Source organism: Sphaerodactylus townsendi, linkage group LG04 (assembly GCF_021028975.2).
Source record: "Sphaerodactylus townsendi isolate TG3544 linkage group LG04, MPM_Stown_v2.3, whole genome shotgun sequence".
NCBI lineage: Eukaryota > Metazoa > Chordata > Lepidosauria > Squamata > Sphaerodactylidae > Sphaerodactylus > Sphaerodactylus townsendi.
The window spans coordinates 7594219-7616877 of record NC_059428.1 but is presented as its reverse complement, the minus strand read 5'-3'; the positions used below and the strand labels follow the sequence as shown (position 1 = coordinate 7616877).

The 22659-nt window shown below is 46.8% G+C and overlaps 1 protein-coding gene across 1 annotated transcript; it reads left to right on the top strand.

Annotated features, from left to right (window-relative positions):
* Positions 1–262: 262 nt before the first annotated feature.
* Positions 263–20826, top strand: LOC125431219 (zinc finger protein 331-like). The gene is made up of 10 exons (XM_048493978.1): positions 263–1433; positions 2102–2158; positions 9647–9832; positions 14897–15208; positions 15390–15504; positions 15945–16015; positions 17814–17940; positions 18598–19017; positions 19222–20054; positions 20782–20826. Exons 4-10 carry the CDS (start codon positions 14963–14965, stop codon positions 20824–20826), a joined length of 1857 nt encoding a protein of 618 aa, XP_048349935.1. The 5' UTR covers positions 263–1433; positions 2102–2158; positions 9647–9832; positions 14897–14962.
* Positions 20827–22659: the final 1833 nt, after the last annotated feature.

The following is a 22659-nucleotide window of genomic DNA, read 5'->3' as shown; positions in this document are numbered from 1 at the left end:
CTCATGTGAGGACAAACACTGGCTGGCATCTTGAGCAGATCCACATTAACCTATGGTAAGAGTTAAGGGGGGGGAGGGTGCTTCCGCATGAGTTCCCGTCCTCTCTGCACAAGGGGGGGGCATGAGATCATGCAGCCCCTCCCTCCCTCCCTGCACTGCGGGGGTCTCGCGGGTGACTGACCTTTGGGGGGGGGTGAGTGGAGGAGAGGCGGGGGGGAAGAAGGGGGGGCTGGATTGGGGAGAGGGGCTGCTTCGGGTCAGGCCCCTGGCCGGGGGCTCCTCTTAGGGGCAAGCGAGGGGAAGCCTATGCCCCCCCCCCACCCCAGGGAGAGGAATAAACCGTGGGGACACACCCCCCCCGCCTTGGCTGTTCTCTCTCTGGGGCGTTCATTCAACTCATTCAGGGAGTCTCCATCCCCACCCCCAGGAGGGCGAAGCCCCCAGCAGGGAGCAAAGGGCTGGGGGGGGGGGACACAAGGGGGTCCTCCATTTGGGGCTGAAGTCCTCACAGGCAGGACTTGAGGAGGGAAGGGGTGAAATGTGGGGCCAGGGTCTTCTAGGGAGGGGCCAAAGCACAGAGAAAGGGATGGGGGAAGCCAAGAATTAAGGGAGCCCTCCCCCCCACTTCACACAGCCCTTCCTGATCCCACCTCTCTCTCTCTCTCTCTCTCTCTCTCACACACACACACACACACACACACACACCCCACCCCACCCCCCCCAAGGAAGAGCCAGGGAATGGAGCCCTGCAAGAGACAAGGGCAGGAAAGGGCCCTTTTAGCCGCTTTGGACTGGCGAGGGGGCTGAGGGGTCAAGGCTGAGGAGGGGCAGGAGGTGTGGGGGAGCCCCCCCCCCATTCCTCTGACCCCTCTTCTTCTGGGCAGCCTGGTCCCAGCATCCTTCTTTCCAGCTCAGGGTGCCAAGCGATGCAGCCGCCTCCTTTGCTCTTTGCAGAAATGAGGGAGAGCCCCCCCTTATTTCTCCTCCCTGGGGAAATCCTGGTCCTCTAAATTGCAGGTTCCTTTTCTACTCCCCCAGGGAGGGTGGTGAAGGGGGGGTCGCTCCAGGTTAGCGTGTAGCCATGGACATGATCTATAATTTGATTGTAAATCTTCTTTGATCCAGTGGAAAAATATTGAGAATCTCAATATTTGCATCATGACGTCTTCACAAAGCAGTGGATTGTATTGGGGTAGTTTCTAGGCATGGGCATAATATTTGAATTGATGGCAAGTTCGGCCTCACTCAGTGCAAAACCCACGAGGATCCATTCTTTACTAAGTGCCGTGGATCCACGTTCTGTGGAAGTACCACCAAGCGGGAGATTCCTGATTTTTGCAGTTCGCTCTTTGGTTGTGAACATGACCTGTGAATTTAGTGCGGCCTGACACAGAAAGCACAAGAATCCGTGAGGATCCATGCTTTGGAGTTATGTAAGGTTTGAAAAGAAAGAATCATAAAAACCTTTTTAAAAAATAAAATTTATTGAAATGTTAAAAAGAAGAGGTGGTTTACACAGATATGTAACAAAAACTTATACCATATTTGGTTACAATTCCACACAAATATCTAACATTATAACTCTCATTTTATACAACAAAATTAAAAGACTTCCTTGCTGTACTTCAGGAGTAATTTTCCTTTGATTATTCATTAATCCTTCCTTAATGGATAAGTTCTTTGATCAACTTCAATAGTATTGTTACATTCCTGCTTTAAACATTTGTATTTAACCCTTTCAATCTATCTTTACACTTAATTCTGAGATTAATTAATCTATTACATATCTATTTCCTAATTTCAAATATAAAAAGTGTTAATGTATTTAAAAGAAACATTCAAAATTAATTGTTATTCTTATTATTTTTAAATTAAGAAACTTGTGTACATAAAATATATATATCAAACTATAGCAAAATAAGACATCACGTTCTCAGAGCGCATTTACTTACAGAGTTGCAAAAAAACCCCACCCTTCCTTAATCTATGGGGTTTGTCTATTCAGCACGTTGTATAAACAGTCTGATTTTTAGAGGTTCCATTGTGGCAAAGAGGAACAAGAACAGATTGATTTTAACTAATTTTTCCACCTTTTCTCCAGGTATAAGTTGAAGTTCTTCCAGGTTTTTTCATACCTTGAGAGTGGTAAGTCTTTCAGGTAAGTGGAGAGTTTGTCTATATCCTTGTATTCAATTAACGCCTCTATCCAGTTGTAACAGCTTGGGGCTTTTTTGTTTTTCCATCTTTTTGCAATCTGTATTCTTGCTGCCATAGAAAGATATAAAAATAAATTAATATTTCTTACTGGTGGGGTATCCTGAAAAATACCCAGTAGGTTGTTTTCCGGCTGCATCTTGAATTTTTCACCTAAGAACCTTTTGACGCAGCACCAGGTAAAGCAAGGAATAACACATAAAAGGAGACAAAACGCTAATCCCCTTTCCCTGTCACTATTACATGCCCTGCCTAATGGGTGGTGGAAAGCAGGGCAGGTCCTCAGAGCTTAAACAGTTGCCATTTGCGAAGGGCTCACATCACTTGTGCGCACACATGGCCTAGAAACATGGCCCTTGCCTTCTCAGTCCAGGCAAGAGCCCTTCTCTCCCAAGAACAAAGAAGCCGAGACAAAAGGAAGACCTCCACACAGGCATCCGCCTGCTTCTATATTACCACCCCTTTGTGGCTCCCTCTATACCTGTGTTGCTAGGCAAACTACATTTTCTGCCCTCCAGCCAGGTAGGACCTTCCTTATACTGATCTGGGATTTCTGAGTCCTCCAGATCTATGGTGCCTAGTTGGAGAAGGGGGAAGGGAAAAGAAAAGGGAGGGGGGAAGCCATTTCTCCAGAGTGGCAAAGGGGGCTGAGACCCTTCCTGTCCTTCTGTCACCCTGAGTCCACTGGGCTCCGGAGGTGGGGGGCTAAAGGTTTGGGGGAGTCTGTGGAAGGAAAAAAAGGCACCGTCTTCCAGAGTGATTTGAGGGCCTGCAGCTGCCAGTCGCATACCTCAGAAGGACTCCAGCTTTTAACTTATTAATAGTATTCATTCATTCATTCATTCATTCATGGATCTTAGACCAAAACATTTTAAATAGGAGTTAAAAAATAAACCAACTGAAAACCAAATCTAAAACCTAATATACCAGTAAAACACAATTAAAATATTACTTTTCCATATTTCAACAACTAACAAAAGCCTATAATGGCATTTCTCAATGTCTGTTTGGGGAAAAAGGTCACTTCACCCTATATTTCAGTGTTCTTCGAAATTCTTAAATTTACACACGTATACACACAATTTTGCAACTAACCATGTAATATTAGGATCTGTTTCCTGAAGTAACCGTCTTAATATATGTTTGTTATTATTCCCAGCAAGTTCCAGCACGTTAGCGGGCCTGATATGTCATTGTGAGGCTTTTCAAGGAAAGGACCCCTGAAAAACACATGTTCCATAGTATCGATCTCTCTTAATTGACAATCCCATAGCCTTTTTTCAAGGGAATTTTTCTGTATCTTCCCTCCAAAACCCTAGAGGGGAGTGAGTCACTTCTAGCTGAAGAGAATTCTCTCCTCTTATTACTTCTAGAAAATATAAATAGGGTGCTGGGTAATTTTTGTATTTTAGGTGATCTGGAAATAGGTACTCTGGAATTGCTGCTAAATCAGATTGATGCTCAGTATCAAAAATTCTTTGCTTGACAAATGATTTAGCCCGTGCAGGTCCCAGCTCCAAAATAGCCTGGGGGAATATACCCACAGAACTGGGATATGGCGACTTGCCACTTTAGATGGATGGAATATTACATTTTTATTTTTCAGAGCGTCTACTATGTTGTTCAGGTAGAAAGCGAACAGTTGTGGAGCAAGCATACAGCCGTGTCTCACACCCCTGTATGTTCTTACAGGCTCAGTCAGGTGACCTTCACGACTGCATCTAACTCTAAGAAAGGTGTCTTTGTACAAAATTTGCATGAGACTCAACAATCGCTTGTCTGTAGAGGAGTCTTGTAGTTTATCCCATAATCTTTCTCTAGATACAGTATCTCGAACAAGTTGATAAGTTCAACTACCTGGGGACTGTGGTTCAGTCAACAGGCTCGAATGTGGAGCATATAAAAATGGTAATGGGAAACGCAGGAAATGACAAATACAGGGGCAGTCTTAAGGTTTTTTTTCGTACTAAGGGAGGGCACTATGTACCAGCTGCCATTAAACTATACCAAGCAAAGATTCTGACACAACTTACGTACGGTGTACATTACAACAAAAAACAGTGGCAAATAATATCGTTAGAGAGAACCCAAAGCACATACTTGAGAGCCATTCTACAGGTTCCGCCTGGTGTACTGAATACCTTTGTAAGGTTAGAGACGGGTCAAATGAAAGTTGCTGACAGAATTTTCTTACTATCAGTTTATCAATGGCTTAATGTTTACACAAACCCTAAAGGACTCCTAATAGCCCAAGACTCTTTCCAACCTAGATGGATGTGTGAGGTTAGGGAAGGCCTGCACAAGAGAGGCATATCACCTAGTTCTCTCTTGACACAAGACTTGTCCTCAGCCAAGACTACAGTCAAGCTGAGAGTTCAAGATATGGCTCGTCAACAAGATGTAACAGCATTCCCCAAATTTAATCTCAAACCATCCATTAAATACACTTTGGGTCCTTCCCCCTATCTATATAACTTGGACAGCCAGTCACTTAGGAGGACTTTCACACTCACCAGATGTGATGCTCTTCCCTCAGCAATGATTGAGGGCAGATATAAAAAATTCCATATATCAGCAGGCTTTGTCCATGTGATATGGGGGAAATAGAGACCCTGACGCATATTTTTTTTTACGATGCCCCACTCACAAAGAAATGAGGGCAAAACTGTTTGACTCTCTTCCAACATCAATTTTTCTTGGCCTCGAGGATTGTGCCATGGAAAGACTATTAGAAGATGCCAATCCGAATATAACCAGGGGTGGCGAAATTTAGTGCTTATGTTGTTAAAAGGCGTGGATAAGTAGGGCAATAAAAATAGGAACTCTGGATCAACGATTTTATCTTTTATTCAAATTTTATCCCAGTTTTTAACTTGAACTTATATTGTGGTTTGGACAAACAGTCTTTGGAAACTGGTTACCTCAATTTTATTTTGTATCTGGTCTGGAAATGTACTATCTGGATTTTATATTTTATATTTGATGTTTTCTGGTCTTTGACCGAAATAAAATATTGATTGATTGATTGATTGATACAGTATCGAAAGCAGATCTGAAGTCTAAAAATGCTGCATACAGGGGTGTGTCTTTCTTTGACCCATAGTTCTCCAGAAGATGTTGCACCACCAAACAATGATCTACAGGTGATCTACCTTCTCTGAAACTGGATTGTTCAATAGCCAAGATCTCTTCACTACCCAACCAATCTTTAAATTTAATTTGTAGATGTTCGGTATATAGTTTACTTATATTCTTTAGTAAACTGATTGGTCTGTAATTTGCAGGATCCATTCTATCCCCTTTTTTTGCGGAACGGAACTACAATTGCTGTATTCCATCCAGCTGGTATCCTGCCTGTTTCATCTATATATGCAAATAGTGAGGCTAGAAATGGGGGGCCCCCCCTTGATATTTCCCTTAAGGAGTTCCGGAGAAATGCCATCGTGACCAGGGGCTTTTCCGTTTTTTAATTGGTTTATAAGAGACTTTGTCTCTCTGGGGGTAACTGCAGGCCATTTTGTCAGACTTTCTAAATTGGGGATTGAATGACCATCTTCTGTACTATAATACAGGGATTGGGAAAAAGAGACCAACTTTTCTGTTGGTATGTTCACTGCCAAGGGGGACAGTACTTTTTTCTCATCCTCTGTGACCAACTTCCAGAAGAGAATGGTTTTCACTTTTGGCTGCATTCGTCAACTTTGCCCACATTCCTTTAGCATATTGTTTTTTTGGAATAGTTGATAGTTTCTTTCTTCCGGGTCTTTAATAGGGAATACGCTTCCTGCTTTGATTCTTTGTTTGTGTGCTGTACTAGTTGGAATGCTGTTTTCAAGGCTTTTTTTAGCAGCAAAACAATCCGAATTAAACCGCAGTTTAGAACCTCCTGTATAATTAGGAGGCTTTTTCTTATGCTTAACAAGCAAGTGGGCCTCTAATTCTTAAATCAATGCATCGTTCTTTTCCAAGCGTTCAGATCGTGGATTCAGATTTTCTAGAGCATGTCTTATGGGTGCTGCCCTTTTTAATTCTTCCAAAGCTGGATAAAAGTTCTTGGATACTGCAGTCTTCCCCTTCCTTGACGACTTGTTTCTAAGTCAGCAACATCAGGTGTTTGGACTAATTCTGATAACTCCTGCACCCAAGGTTTTCCTTTTTCCCTTCTTCTTTCTTGTCAGAAAGAACTCTGCTGGAACCATTTGTCTATGTCAGTTTCCATGGGCAGGTTCTCAATTGAGGCGCAAACTACTTTCTTCGGGAATCTAGTATAACAGAGACTTCTTTTTCCTTATATAACTGTTTATTGCAGTTTCAAGAAATTGGAAGAAGATGTACATTAGTATTACTGCAATTATGAGCATATGAATTATACAAATTTATAAGAAAAGAAAAAAATTGGTTTCAAAATAAAATCTATTCTGCTTATCTAATACATGGAATTACTGCTCATTTTTATGTAAGTTCTCCTTCCTTCCCCCTCCCCATAGGTTACCCCTCCCCTTCCTAACTTCCCCTCTACGTCTCTCCAGAATTATATCAATTAATTACGGAAAATTAAACAATAAAAACTTGTCAAGTATATATTAATTTAAGTGAAACGACATTTTATATACTTTATTTACATACTTTATCCAAGGCCGCCAAGTTTGGTAGTATTCTTCGGTTGGCTTTCCTTTAAGGTTAAAAGATATCTTGTCCATTACATATAGTATAACAGAGACTTCTTGGTTTACTGGGGTACATGTTTGTTGCCTATTTTGCGTTTTTGGTTTTACAAAACTATTATTATCCAGTAAATTCTGTTTTAATAATTCTCAACTATTAATTATTTCCTTCGCTGGTAAGGCCATGTAGGATTCTTTGAGATTGTCCTTCCAAATTTGGTTTTCCACAACTTCCTTCGGGGAGTCTTGAACCTGCCTCTTCATTGACCTCTTCTGTTCACGTGTGTCCTTCACTCTTTTTTACTTGGCTCAATGAATTCAGTTGTATATCCAGTGCTTTTCTTAGGAATACTGTTAGCATGATGTGGACATGGAAGTTCAAAAGGGGGTCAGAGCAGAAAAAGATTCTCCGCTGAAGTTAAACTTACAAGAGTCAGATGTTGTTTTTGCTGCAGTTAGCTAACAAGTGTCTGAACATAACCGCAAGCTAGCTTGTGTTAGCCGCATCCTATGACAGTTTCCAAGAAGATGTCTGCCTCTCCTGTTCTTTGCAATACTAAGAAAAGTTCTTTGCTCTGTAACATGCTGGGTAGCCCCCACCTCTTGGCCACCACGGGTTGCTATGCAGAATAAGTATTAACCTTGCTACATTAGCTTTTGTACGGAACTGTTTGCCATATAAGGTAGTGCTAGTGGCGTGGGAATCGATAGGCTAACTGAGCTAACTGCACCCACTTGTAATCTCTATAAAAGTTTATGCACGCCTGTGATCTGTGATCAGATAGCTATCTGTTCTTGTGGCTTTCAGGCCTGAATAAAATATCTTCCTGGTCAAGAAACGGTCGTCCAATTGCTGTTTGACCTTGTCCTGTTGGTGACTGCTGATTTATTGAAGAGCAGTGGACGAATAAAAGTGTCCTTAAATACACGAGCCAGAAACACCCCCTTAGATGCTAAAAAAAGCTCTTTTAGGTAGCCTTGTAAAGGGGTGCTATGTGAGTTGAAAGTTAATAACACTTTTAATTGCTGCAAAATTGATTCCAAGACCTCTACCATTTTTAGGTTTGCATCATTGATTTCTTTCCCAAACAGTACTCTTAAATGTCTCTTGGGCATATGCCCATTGCTCCAGCAAGGAATTATTCCTCTATAAGCATGTACAGTCACACAAAGTTTGTTTCAAGATAATACCAAGTTGTTGGAGTCTCCTGTTTGGGGATTTTTAAAAGAAGAATTGTTGTATGTTCCTTTAACAGACTTTAATTGAGATTCAAACTGTTTGACCAGGGGTTCCTCCATTTTCACTCCTGAATAAAAGCTTTATTTAACCGATGGTTCAGTAGCTTCAATTCTTTAAATATATACTCAACTGTGGAAACCATAAGAGACAGGAGACTAAAAAGATCTTCACTATTCCTCAAATTGTTCATGTTGCATTCCTCTGCCTTTTCCGTGGCAGCTGGCTCAAGAAGGTCATTACTTGTATCAAAACAATACTCTCCGCCAAACACCCCACTGACTAAAATATTACTGTCAAAGACATCAACAGCATTCTCAAGTTCGTTTTTCATTAGGCTCTCAGGTCATTGGAGTGGCAACTGTTTGGAACAACACTCCGTGAAGGCTGGTGTTGGGGTGCGTCAGCGGACCCAGTAGAGCCTCAGAAAGAGCACAGGAATGCCTGCGCCATCTGTGCCCTCCCGGGCTCCCAGGTACGCACATCACGAGATCCCCCTGACTCACAGGTCACCAGATGCTGAGTCATGGGTCACAAGACCCCCAGATGTGGAATTGACCCAGACGGAGACGTTTCTTCCTGCACGTACACTGCCCCCGCAGGCCATGAATTGCGCAACTATCTCCCGCTCTCCCGCCTTCCCCAAACCCTAATAAAAGGTGCCAGGGACCACAGTACGGCAGATTAGCCAGATCCACGGATCACGCTAGCCCGCCACTGGCTTCTCTCCACCGGATGATATCACTGCGTCTCGTCTCTTCATTGCGTCGCCGTACCGACTTCAGGCTAGTAAATAGAAACATTTTATTATTTATCTCATTTTCCAAATTAAGTGGCTAAGAGAAGCAAGGATTTTTACCAGACCTTTTTTACCACCTTCAGTTACAAATAAATATGGGCTGTAAAAAGCGGCTGAGAGAGGCAGAAATGGAAGGAAAACACCCCCCCCCCAATTGCCACACAATTAAAGATAAAGGACTTTTTTTCAGTTCCAACAGCAACCGCTTTGAAAGCCTAATGAATATTTATATTTATGTGATTTGATTTCTATTATAAGACTATACTTTAATAGTATGGGTATGAGGATTTCTTATACTGGTTATTGGGAAATGCTAGATGCAGAGTCTGACATATTCTGATCTAGGAATGTTCAGACCTGCAAAAAGCACAAAAGTTTGGCCTACGTCACTGTCCAGATCCTGGTGAGATCACCTGGAAAGTGATTGGATGAGAGAACTATACAACTGGACAGTAGCACAATGGCAGTGCAAGAGAGTTTGTGGGCATTACAGATTGTGTAAATACTGCTCTGGAGAAGGGGGAAACGTGTCTTTGTTCCTGCTTGTGAAGATAAAGCCTTCCTGTTTGGAAAGAGACCTGCTGGGTACTCGTGGTTCTTTTCTGCCAACTGGTGCCTCTTGATATCCCAGACTAACTGGCGGCAGCGCCAACAGGATTGCATTTATGTTATTCATTGGCTATAAATCTGTATTGTGACGGTTGTGATTGTTTGTTATGTGACTCTTCTCAGAGTGATTGGAGGACCTGAAGCTGCCGATTGCTCACCTCAGAAGGACTCCACCCTTTTTATAAAGCTGCACCTCGACATTGGAGAGCTGCGAGAAACTCCTGAAAAGAAAGTACAGACGACAGAACTGCCAGTCTGTTCATCTTCATGGGACTGGCTTGGCAGAAGAAAGGAAACAGGCCCAAACTGGTACGTGCCAATTGTTGTTTTTCATACTTCATACTTGAAGAACTTTTCCTTATGAACAGCAACAACAAAGGTTTGCTTGTCTTTTCCACAAACGCACACGTCGCAAGGCGAAATCACACGAAGAACTGAACTTCTTCAGTTTTTTAATTAGAAATATTTATTTGATACCCTCTTTGAATTAAATGAAAGTTACACTTTGTTTGGAGTGACCTCAGAGTTGTCGAGCTAAACATGGTGAGACGCAATTTCTCGCACACGCTCACACGTTCTGCATGGGAGTTGCCACCTTCTGATCTTCAGGTAGAATCAACGATTTAAGAGGTGCCCTTCTTTAGACCCTCAACCTGAAAACAGTCATTTTATTTATCCGCAAAGGCCCCCGAGGGCAGAGAAGTCAGCCAGGCCGAGATGCTGAGCCTGCCACTCTGGGGGTAAAAGTGACCCCAGGAAAGTCCAGCAAGAGGGTTGCTGAGTTCCAGGTGGGGCCTGCAGTTCTCCTGGAATCGCAGCTGGTTTCCAGACCCCAGAGGTCAGTTCCCCTGGAGAAAGCGGTAGATTCAGTGGTGGGACATTATGACACCTGTGTATGAAACTGGTGTCCAGCCGCTGGTCATTTGAATTCTGCAAAAAGCAGCAGCCCTTCTTTTGCGTTGAGGAGAAAAAATGGGTGTGAGGGAAGGGAACTTCTTCCTCCGTTAGAGTCACCCACAGCCCCATCCGTAGACCCTGATGCTTGTGGGGCGGAGCTATGGACTGGGGTCCAAGGCCTGCCCAGCACAGGAGAAGAAGATGTTCTGACACACGTTCCCAGGGTTCACGCAGCCCAGCAGAGCCGCCAACCCCCATGGAAACACTCCTGAGGCTCACCAGTCATCCCACGAGGTGCCTCCCCTGTCACAGGAAGAGAGGGGCGGAGCTTGCTGGTGAGGCCACACCTCCTGGTATCAGCCTCCTGGCCACCTCACGCAGAAGGCCCAATTCTCCCTCCGGCACTGGGGTTTGAGTGGGAGGAGCATCTTTTTCCCTGGCAACTGAGTAACAGACCCCCCAAGCAACACAACAGAGAGCAACACGAGGGCTCAGTCACAGGAGGCCTGCGCTGAGGTCCTAGTAAGGCCCTAGTAAGTATTTTGGTTTGTGCTCCCCCTCCTCTACCATCTCCCTTCTGTGGCATTGCCACAGGACCTGGAGATAGCCTGGGATTGCAATGGGTTACTTTCCACCTAGAAATCTCCAGTGATTTCCCAACTTCAAGTGTGCAATCTTGTCTGTTCAAAAGGGTTCATTGCCACCTGACCCCCCATTCTGCCCCATTCCACGTACAAACCACACCCCCGACAAACTCCCACTCTGTGCCAGTGTCAGATTTACACGTGCCCTATAGTAGCAGGAGACCACTGTGGATTTGGGTGGACGCATCTCCTGACACGTCCAGAGCCCCCACAACAGGCCCTAAACCCAGTTTTAATGGGACGAGGTAAGTACGGTAGGCGGTGGGCTTATGAGAGAAGACGAACGAGATATGAGCATGCTCGTTCCCCTTCTGCCCTCCAACATATCCCAAGAAACGAAGGTGGTTGGGTTCAGGAACACCCTGCTTCGTCCCTGGTGTTGATCAATGCCAGGTCCATCAATAATAAAACAGCAGTGCTTCGTGATTTCTTAGGAATCAGCAGATGGACCTGGCTTGTATCATCGAAACCCGGGTGCGTGAAGGAGAGACAGTCGCTTTACGCGAAGTTTCCCCACCAGGTTTCGCATGCCTCCACCAGTCACGAACACGGGGCCGGGGGGGCGGTGTAGCAATGTTCATCCGAGATTCTATCCCCTTTAGGGCCATCCCGGTCCCAGAGATCATTGGTATGGAGTGTGTCGGTCTCGAGTGGTTGGCGACGGAGAGGTTGGCTGTCCTCCTGGTGTACCGGTCGCCTAGCACACCGGGGGACGGTCTGCTGCGGCTGCTGGAGCTGGTGTCTGGCTGGGCATTGAGGTTCCCCAGGCTTATTGTCTTGGGGGATTTCAATGTCCATGTCGACGACGCCTCATGTGCAGTAGCTGCGGACCTGGTGTCATCCATGGCGACGCTGGGCCTCTCCTTAGTAAGTTCTGGCCCCACTCATGAGGCTGGTCACACGTTGGATTTGGTCTTGAATTCGGGTCGGAATTAGCATATGGTACGTCAGAGTCACTCTACTGATAGAGTGCCATGGTCCGACCATTATGCCCTGAAAGGTTGGATGAACTTGCCATGCTAGCTCCCCGTCCTAGGGCTGACCCGGACTGATTTTATGTCCGCCCAGCGGAAGACTTCTATGGATCCACTTGGTTTCCTGAATGCTCTGCGGGATCCTGAACCTGCCCGGCACACTTTCGATGAGCAGGTGGAAAGATTGGAATGCCCGGCTTCTCCCAATGCCGTGAGGTTATTGCCCTCCCGGCGTCCTCTGCGTCCCCGTTCACGGCTGGCTCCGTGGTATACCGAGGAGCTACGTCATATGAAGAGCGGGAACTCCAGACCTAACTAGAGCTTCAAGTGTGGAGGAAATTTGCGGATGGCCAAGCTACGCCAAACGCATCCTATAGGGGCGTTTATGAAGGCCTATGAGATGGCGACGAAAGAGGCTTAAGAGAGCTTTCCTCTCCCTCTTTCTCTCGCATCTGCCTAGCTCCGCCCGGCACAATTGTTATCCGGCTTAAATTCAGAGCTTTTGACCCTCATTACCTGCAGGTTCTACAAATTCTCAATTGGCTATTAGCTGTAGAGGCATTTATGAGCTTTTGCAGATAAAAGTCGCGTGTCGGCTCCGCCAGGACCTTCCTGCTGCGTTGAATCACAATTGAGGTGAACTAGAGGCTCCCTTTGCCGTCTTCTGGCCCCTTGTTTGGCCCAGTTTTCCCTGCTCTCTGAAGCCAGTGCTCGACAAGGGTCCTGGCTGCTGTTAGACCTACTTATCTGTCCTCTGGACTCCGTGCCCCTCCTGAAAGCTTAATTAAAAGCCTGCCAGGGGAGCTACGACCCCCACCTGTTGAAGATCATCAATGGCTCCCCTTGAGGCAAGGAGTCTTCTCGGGTGGGTTGAAGGAGGCAGTGGTCCGCCCAGCTCTTAAAAGACCATCATTAGATCCCAGGAGATCTGTGCCAGTACAGCCCCATCCTCGAATCTTTTCGTTTCTGGGGAAAGGTAATTGAGAGAGTGGTGTTAAGGAGCAGCTTCAGGAGCTTCCTGGAGGACGCCTTACAGAGCTTTGGGATCCCTTCCCAGTCTGTGGCTTCTGTGCCGCAGGCATGGGACGGAGACTGTTCTCGTTGCCATCCACCGGACACGCTCCGCATACAGCTTGACCACAAGCGGATCGGGCGCTGCTGGTATTATTAGACCTTACCAAGAAGCTGTTTGATATGGTTGATCCACGCACCTTTTGGCCCACACGCCTGGCCGGCTTCGAGGTCGCGGGGCACTGTCCTTCAGTGGATTGTCTCGTTCCTCCAGGACCGGAGTCAGCAAGTGTGGTGCGGGGACCAAGCCTCCCAGAGGTGCCCGCTTCATTGTGGTTTGCCTCAGGGGGCATTGCTCTCCCCGCTATTGTTTAACATCTATATGCGACCACTTGCTCAGTTGGTGCGGAGCTTTGAGCTGATCTGTCACCAGTACGCTGATGACACTCAGCTCATTCTGTTGATGGAGGGGGGGGGGGCGGTCGCTGCCCCTGCAGCTCTACAGCATTGTTTGGAGGCGGTTGCTGGATGGTTGCAACAGAGCAGGTTAAAACTGAATCCATCGAAGACGGAGATCCTTTGGCTGGGCTGCCGGGGAGAGGTGGGGGATTTTCAGCCGCCGGAGTGGGTGGGGGCTACATTGGCACCAGCCTCCTCTGTCCGCAGCCTGGGGGTCCACCTGGATTCATCTCTTTCAATGGAGACCCAGGTGGCCCATATAACCCGGGTTGCGTTTTTTCATGTTCGACAGGCCCGGCGGTTGGCCCCCTTCCTCTCCCAGGCAGACCTCGCCACTGTGATCCATGCAACGGTCACCTCTAGGTTAGACTATTGCAGTGGTGGCGAACCTTTGGCACTCCAGATGTTATGGACTACAATTCCCATCAGCCTCTGCCAGCATGGCCAATTGGCCATGCTGGAAGGGGCTGATGGGAATTGTAGTCCATAACATCTGGAGTGCCAAAGGTTCGCCACCACGGGACTATTGTAACTCGCTCTACGCGGGCCTTCCCTTACGTCTGATCCGGAAGTTGAAGCTGGTACAACATGCAGCGGCGCGAGTGCTCACGGGCGGTGCCTTTAGAGAACACATTCAACCTGTGTTACGTCGCTTGCATTGGCTCCCGGTTGAGTTCCGAATCATTCATAAGGTGTGGGTGGCTCTTTCACCTTTAAAAGGCCTTACAGCGGCCTGGGAGCCTTCATTGCCTTCCGGGACCGTCTTGCCCCTATATGTCCCTTTGCGGCCTCTGGCAAGTTTCGGCAGAGGCCAACTCTACTGCCGTGTCCCTAGCCCCTCGATGATGTGGTTGACCTCTACCTGGGCCAGGGCCTTTACAGCCCTGGCCCCTGCCTGGTGGAACACTTTACCACCAGCTATCCAGGCCCTGTGGGATCTTGGAGAGTTCCGCAGGGCCTGTAAGACCGAATTGTTCCACCGGGTGTTTGGAAGGGCCGACCGCTGATGTGCGCCCCCCTCCTCCCCCCCCTTTATGGGGCCCTTAGCTTTCTGGGTCTGTTTTCCAGGGTGGGTTTATTATGTTTTATGATGTTTTTGTCGGATGCCGTAGTATTTTTAATCAATTCGCTGTTTTAATTGGGATTTTAATGTTATTGTTGTTATTATTATGTTGTACACCGCCCAGAGCCCTTCGGGGGAGGGGCGGTATACAAAATTGATCATAAATAAATAAATAAATTTAAAAAAATAAGAGTAACGTCACATCTTTAAAGAGCCGTAAACAGAAGCCCTAAGAAGTCCTTCTGTTTTGATCCACCGTACATCAGCATCACCTTCCTCTTTTGTTTTCCTTGTGTCTCTCTGCCCCACATCTGCCCGGGAGAAGCCTTTCTTCGTAGCCAACTGAGGCATCTTTTCAGAGTCAAAGGCTACTGAGTAGAAGAGGAAGGAGATGGAAGAGCCGGACCCAGCAGGAGCGGGACGTGGCAAGAGAGCAAGGAATGGCCCCCGTCCCGTCCAAGCTGGGAGTGGTGTGGAATTCTGGGAGAGAGCTGTGCCGGAGATCTGGAGTCAAGAGCCCCTGAACGCGGAAGTACTTTGCCGACACTTCCGGCAGTTCCGCTACCATGATGCTGATGGGCCCCGAGAAGTTTGCAGTCAGCTGAATCAAGCCGAGGAGAAGAGGCAGGCAGGAGAGGTGAGGGCTTTTCTTTCCACTCTTCTAGGGAACTTCTCATCCCTCCAGGTAATTCCCCAGGGTTGAAGGAAGACCCTGCTAGGTCTGCTTGCAGATAGGTGCAGAGTCTGGGAGTGGGCAGGATGCATTCCTCAGTGTCCTCCATTCCGTTTCTTACTTGTCTCCCTCGCTGTTGCTTCAGAGGAGGGGTCCATCCGTGAAGGTGGAAAGGAAGTTCTCTGAGAGGGAAAGAGCTCCGCTGGAGGAAGGGCAGCACGCCCACGACCAGGAACGCCCCCAGAATGCCCTCTCAGGCGGTAAGGACTCCTTGTTCCAGGACGGGATTGGACCACCCCGAGAATTTGATGGGTAGAGAGTTCTGGCCAGGAAAAAAATGAAGTACTTCTTCACACTACTTGTGACGCTCGTTGTTCAGCAGTTATGATGCCCATAAAAGGGGATTAGACAGATTCATGGAAGCAGATCCACACATGAGTTACAATATTCACATCACTCCTTTTTAAATGAGAGGGACTCAAGGTGGATTTGAAGAAAACCCTGAGCCAAGCTCTTCAGTCTTGTGAATAAATGGAGCCTCTCTCACAACCTACCAGAAAGTTTCACAGATCTTTTTGTGTGTCCGTAGGGCCAGGTTTCCCAGCCCTGGGAACGGGGGTGCTTGAAGAATGATTCATGCAGCCAACAGAATAGGAAGTGGAAGCTAACACTGTTTCTTCCATTTTTCCTTCCCTCACAGGCAGTGAAGAGAGAGCGTTGATCCCTCCTCTTTGTGGAGGTGTGAAAACAGGTGCTGCACTTCCAGCCCAGGTAGGAGAGAGGAGCAGGGCACAGCCTGGTTCCCCCTCCCTTTCCCACGCAAGCTTTTCTCCTGCCATTGGCGCTGAGGGGCGAGAGGCTGCAAACCAGGGACGTAGGTATAGATTTTTTATGGGGGGGTTCGGGGGTGGAGCCACACCCCCACGCACCCCTAGGGCATGGCCACGCCTCCCCAAGCCCGGCCCAAGCCTAGCGCTTATAAACCGCCCTACCCCTGAAGGGCTCAGGGCGGTTCACAACAATCAACATTTGAATACATCAAATAATTTCAATTAAAACAAATAAATTAAATATTAAAACACTAGCAGCAGTGATCTTCCACAATTAAAATGAGTAGATGATGTCCGGCATTAACCCCCCGGGAGGGCACTGAATTATATACTCTTAGCCCATAATTACAGAGTTATATACTCTTAGCTCAGGAGTCTGCAACCTGTGGCTCTCCAGATGCCCATGGACATAATAATAATAATAAAAGCAGCTCTCCAAGGCCGTGGACGGCAGACTCCCCCGCGCTGCCCTGCCCTGCCCTGCCCGCCCCCCCACCCCCCGAGCTGGGCTCCCAGCTGGCAGTTCCTTCTACCCTCCCCTCTGGGCAGAGGCATAGAGGGAAAATGGAGCCCAAATGGAGCAAAAATGCCCCCCCCCCCCCCCCCGGGCAGCCGCTGTGATGCTGGAATCCACCCCCAAACAGCATCACTTTCAATGGTGTTTAAACTAGAGAGCCCAAATTATCCTTTTTAATCCACCTTAAAGGGAGAATCTGGGGTCCCCAGTTAAACAACATTGAAAGTGATGCTGTTTTGCTGTGGATGCTGTGGATTATCCCCCACCCTGAAACAGCATCACTTTCAATGTGGTGTAGTGGTTAAGAGCAGGTGCATTCTAATCTGGAGGAACCGGGTTTGATTCCCAGCTCTGCCACTTGAGCTGTGGAGGCTTATCTGGGGAATTCAGATTAGCCTGTGCACTCCCACACACGCCAGCTGGGTGACCTTGGGCTAGTCACAGCTTTTCGGAGCTCTCTCAGCCCACTCACCTCACAGGGTGTTTGTTGTGAGGGGGGAAGGGCCAGGAGATTGTAAGCCCCTTTGAGTCTCCTACAGGAGAGAAAGGGGGGATATAAATCCAAACTCTTCTTCTTCTTCTAAACTAAGGACCTCAGATTCTCCCTTTAAATCCATGCCAAAGGGGGTGGATTTAAAAGGAGAATCTGGGGAAATTTTGGGGGTGCCTGCTGTCAGGGGTGCAGTTGTTAAGCTAGAAGCACCAAACTTTCAGGGTGTCTTTAGGAGTCTCTCCTAATGATACCACCCAGGTTTGGTGAAATTTGGTTCAGGGGGTCCAAAGTTATGGACCCTCAAAGGTGTAGCCCCTATCTACTATTAGCTCCCATTGGAAACAATGGAGGATGGGGGCACCCCTTTGGGAGTCCATACCATTTGGACCCCCAAACCTCACCAAACCCGGGTAGTATCATCAGGAGAGTCCCCCAAACAATCCCAGAAAGATTGGTGCTGCTAGCCCAAACAATGCGCCCCCTGCAGGCCAAAAACCGAAAAAGCACTAAAATGTTTTTAACACCCACAAACTGAGGGGCGGAGCTTCGGACATGAATGGGGGGGGTTCAAACCCGAGACCCCCCCTTACCTACGTCCATGCTGCAAACGTCACTCCTGATACATAACCTGAGCTCTCCATCATGCAGCTTCCCGGAGTCCCACCTTTCAGCATCACGTCTCTGCCTGATACAACCTCTGACAAGGGAATTTTCTGCTTTTTCTTTCAGTCTCTGGTTTCCTTTGGGGAGGTGGCCGTGTATTTCACAGAGGCGGAGTGGGCACTACTGGATCCAGACCAGAGAGCTCTCTACGAGGTCGTCATGCTGGAGAACTACGAGTGTGTGGCCTCTCTTGGTAAGGAACTTTCATAGGTGCACATTTCTACCTTTGGGATGAGGCAGGAATCGAAATCTTGAACAGCAATATGTGATTTGATTTGTATGCTACTTTGAGGCTCAATAGGGTTGAGAAAAATGGGTTATAAAATGTTCTACTTGTCTGCTTTAATCATCAATAACAGAGGTTCAAAAGAGCTGTCTAGCAAGTCAAATGTGAAAGGTGGAGGAAGGATTCCTTTCCAAGTAGCCCTCTTGGCAGGAGTGTAGGGGGAAAAGATGGCGCCCAGGGGAATACGGCACCCAGACCCCCCCCCCGCAGTCCCCGTCCCCCCATGGCCCTGCTCTCTGCGGCACCCTCCCCCTCCCTCTTACCTTTTCCTGCGTGATGGAAAAAGCTTTTTCAGCCGGCTTCTTTGCCAGCTGAAAAAGCAGTCTGGCTGGGGCGAGGGGGGAAAGGGCGGGGCCAGAGTGCGATTTTCCCTGTCCCCCCCTCAGTGCGCAGTGCACCCTTGACGCCCCCTTATAGCTACGCCTCTGGGATAAGGGGTGACCAGCAGCTCAGTTATGAGGAAAGAAGTTCTGATGAAGGAAACATTCAGCCATTCATGAGCAGTCCCTGATGGGTGCGTTGGCCTCTTCCCTAGTGCTGATGGGACCTTTTTCTTTCTTCCAGCAGCACAAGGAGAGGAGATGGTGGGAGGATTCCAGGGATTCTCTGTGGAAAAAGCCAAGGATCAAGATTCCAAAGGAAAGTCTGAGGACGGAGACAGGCCGCAGAGTCCGGAGGGAAGCCATGCAGACCAGAGGAGGGATAAGCCCATTCCGTCCCAAGGAGGAGGCTTTTGTGAAGTCCCAGTCCAAGAAGCAAGATCAGCCACAACAGAAAAGGATGAAGGCATCCATGCTAACCAGAGAATCCTCTCCAGGCAAAACGAACATGAAAATGTGGCCTTTGGAAAGACCTTCAGTAAGAATATCAGTCTTATTTCCGAGAGGCAAATTCCATCTGGAGAGAAACTGTACGATTGCCTGAAGTGCGGAAAGACCTTCAGTCAGAAATCAGCTCTTTCTTCACATCTAAGAATTCACGCAGGTGAGGAAGCGTTTAAATCGTTCATTTGCATACCAAGCCGTTCTGATGCAGCAGGTTTTCATGTCCTTTTAAATTGTATATTAATGTACACTTTAACATAGAGCAGAAAAAAAGCCACTGAAGTGTCTTGATTGTGGATGGAACATTAAGGAAAGATCAGATTTCCTTATGTGGGTGCTAACAGGATCCCTCTTTTTATTCCAGGAAGAGATGAGCAGTGGACTGAGGGGGATCAGCAAGTGCAGGAGCTATTGCCAGAGAAAGAGAAGAATGGAGATTTGAAAGGAAACTTCAGGAATCAAGGCAAACTGGAAAAGCAGACAGGAAGTCACATGGCTGAGAAGAGGGATAAATCCATTCCTGGCCAAGCACGGGATTGCCTTGAAGTAATCGACACAGTAGAGGAAACATATAAGTGCTTGGAGTGTAGAATGAACTTCTCAGATCACAGCCAGTATGAAATTCATTTGCAAATACACAGTGGGAAGAAGACACATCAGTGTTTGGAGTGTGACATGACTTTCCTTTGCACAGCAAAGCTCCTGATGCATCAAGGAACACATCAAAGAGAGAAATCTTATAGTTCCTCAAACTGTGGTAAGAGCTTGTCACAAAAATCAGATGTTTTTCAACACCAAAGGACTCATTCAGGAAAGAAGGCGTTAATCTGCTTAGAGAGGAAAAGGACCGTATCTGGTAGAAGAAAAGGTAATGTACATATTCCAAAACACGGTATAAGGAGACCACAAAAATGCTTTCATTGCGGAAAGTTCTTCAGCTGCAGATCACAGCTCCTTGTGCACCAAAGAACCCACACAGGGGACAGACCTTTTGAATGCTCAGAGTGTGGAAAGAGATTCAATCGGAGTAGCAGTCTTCAAAAGCATCAAAGAACTCACACAAAGGAGAGACCTTTTGAATGCTCAGAGTGTGGAAAGAGATTCAGTCAGAGTGGCCATCTTCAACAGCATCAAAGAACTCACACAAAGGAGAGACCTTTTGAATGCTCAGAGTGTGGAAAGAGATTCAGTCAGAGTGGCAATCTTCAACAGCATCAAAGAACTCACTCAAAGGAGAGACCTTTTGAATGCTCGGAGTGTGGGAAAGAGATTCCGAACGGTCAGAGTGGGCCAGTCTTCAATAAAGCGGCATCAAAGAATCCCACAGTGTAAAGGAGAGACCTTTTGAATGCTCACAGAGTGTGGAAAGAGATTCAGTCAGGAGTGGCTGCAGTCTTCAGGGAGAGCATCAAAACGAACTCAATATTACAAGGAGAGAGAGACCTTTTGAATGCTCAGAGTGTGGAAAGAGATTCAATCGGAGTAGCAGTCTTCAAAAGCATCAAAGAACTCACACAAAGGAGAGACCTTTTGAATGCTCAGAGTGTGGAAAGAGATTAAGTCTGAGTAGCAATCTTCAACAGCATCAAAGAACCCACACAGGGGACAGACCTTTTGAATGCTCAGAGTGTGGAAAGAGATTCAATCGGAGTAGCAGTCTTCAAAAGCATCAAAGAACTCACACAAAGGAGAGACCTTTTGAATGCTCAGAGTGTGGAAAGAGATTCAGTCTGAGTGGCCATCTTCAAGCAGCATCCAAGAATTCACACAAAAGGGACAGAGACCTTTTGAATGCTCAAGAGTGTGGAAAGAGATTTACAATCGAGTAGCAGCAGTCTTCAAAAGAGGCATCAAGAGAATCTCATGCACAAAGGGAGAGACGCCTTTTGAATGCTCAGAGTGTGGGAAAGAGATTCAGTCAGAGGGCCATCTTCACCAGCATCAAAGAACGCACACAATAGGACATTGAGACCTTTTTTGAATGCTGCTCAGAGTGTGGAAAGAGATTCAGTCAGAGTGGCACTCTTCAAGGCAGCATATCAAAGAACTCACACAAAAGGAGAGACCTTTTTTGAATGCCTCAGAGTGTGAAACTAGAGATCTCAATCGGAGTGATGCAGTCTTCCTAAAAGCATCAAAGAACTCACACAAAGCTGGAGAGAATCCTTTGAACATTGAATGCTTGGAGTGTGGAAAGAGATTAAGTCTGAGTAGCAATCTTCAACAGCATCAAAAGAACCCATCACATAGTGGGACATTGCGACCTTTTGAATGCTCAGAGTGTGGAAAGAGATTCAATCGAGTAGCAGTCTCTCAAAAGCATCAAAGAACTCAAGCAACAAAAGGGAGAGACCCTTTTGAATGCTCTCAGAGTGTGGAAAGAAAGAGATCTGTCAGGAGTGGCCATCTTCAATAGCGATCAAAGAACTCCACATTAGGGACAGACCCTTGGAAATGCTCAGAGTGTGGAAAGAGACCAGTCAGAGTGGCCATCTTCAATATATCAAAGAACTCACATACATAAAGGAGAGACCTTTTGAATGCTCAGAGGTGTGGAAAGAGATTCAATCGGAGTAGCAGTCTCAAAAGCATCAAAGAATCCCACACGCTGAGAGACCTTTTAGAATGCTCAGAGGTGGAAAGAGAGTCCCAGCCGTGGAGTAGCACCTCAACAAGTACCAAAGGAACTCACACAAAGGAGAGACCTTTGAATGCTCAGAGTGGAAAGAGACTAGTCAGAGTAGCAGTCTTCAACAGGGCATCAAAGAACTCACTGCCAAAGAAGAGACCTTTGAATGCCTCAGAATGTGGAAAGAGATTCAGCTTTCAGAGCGTGCCATCTTCAAAGCACTTCAAAGAACTCACAATAAAGGAGAGACCCTTTCGGTAAGCTGCCCAGGAGTGTGGAAAGAGATCTCAGTCAGAGTAGTGTGGGCCTCAAAAGCATCAACAAAGAATCCCACACAAAGGAGAGACCTTTGAAATGCTCAGAGTGTGGAAAAGAGATTCAGCTCCAGAAAGTGACAGTCTTTCAAGGCATCAAAGAACCTCACACAAAGAAGAGAACCTTTTGAATGCTCAGGAGTGTGGAAAGAGATCTCAGTCAGAGTAGCAATCTTCGGACAGCATCAAAGAACTCTACAACAAAGGAGAGTAGGACTCCTTTGATTGCCTAGAGTGTGGAAAGAGATCTCAGCCGGAGGTAGCAGTTCTTTCAACAGCACCAAAGAACCTCACACAATAAAGGAGAGAGACCCTTTGAATGCCTCAGAGTGTGGAAAGAGATTCAGTTGGAGTTGCAATCTTCAACAGCATCAAAGAACTCACACAAATGAGAGACCTTTTGAATGCTCAGAGTGTGGAAAGAGATTCAGTCGGAGTTGCAATCTTCACCGGCATCAAAGAACGCACACAAAGGAGAGAGCTTTTGAATGCTCAGAGTGTAAAAAGAGATTCAGTCATAGTGGCAGTCTTCGACATCATGAAAGAACTCACACAAAGGAGAGAATTTTTGAATGATGTGAGAGTGAAAATAAATTCAACCACAAAATCAAAGAACATAGGGGAGAATCCTTACATTTGCTTGGAAGGTGGAAAGAGATTCTGTCAGGGGGCACTGTTGAACAGCATCAAAAGATCCGCACAGGGGAGAAACCTTATGAGTGCTCAGTATGTGGAAAGAGATTTGGCCAGTCTAGCAATCTGGGCCGACACCTAAGAACACACAGGAAAAATCTTTTCCAGTGCTCTGTGTAAGGCCCCTGTCTCCTCCTCAGCTGAGACATCGCAATTTGATCCCCCA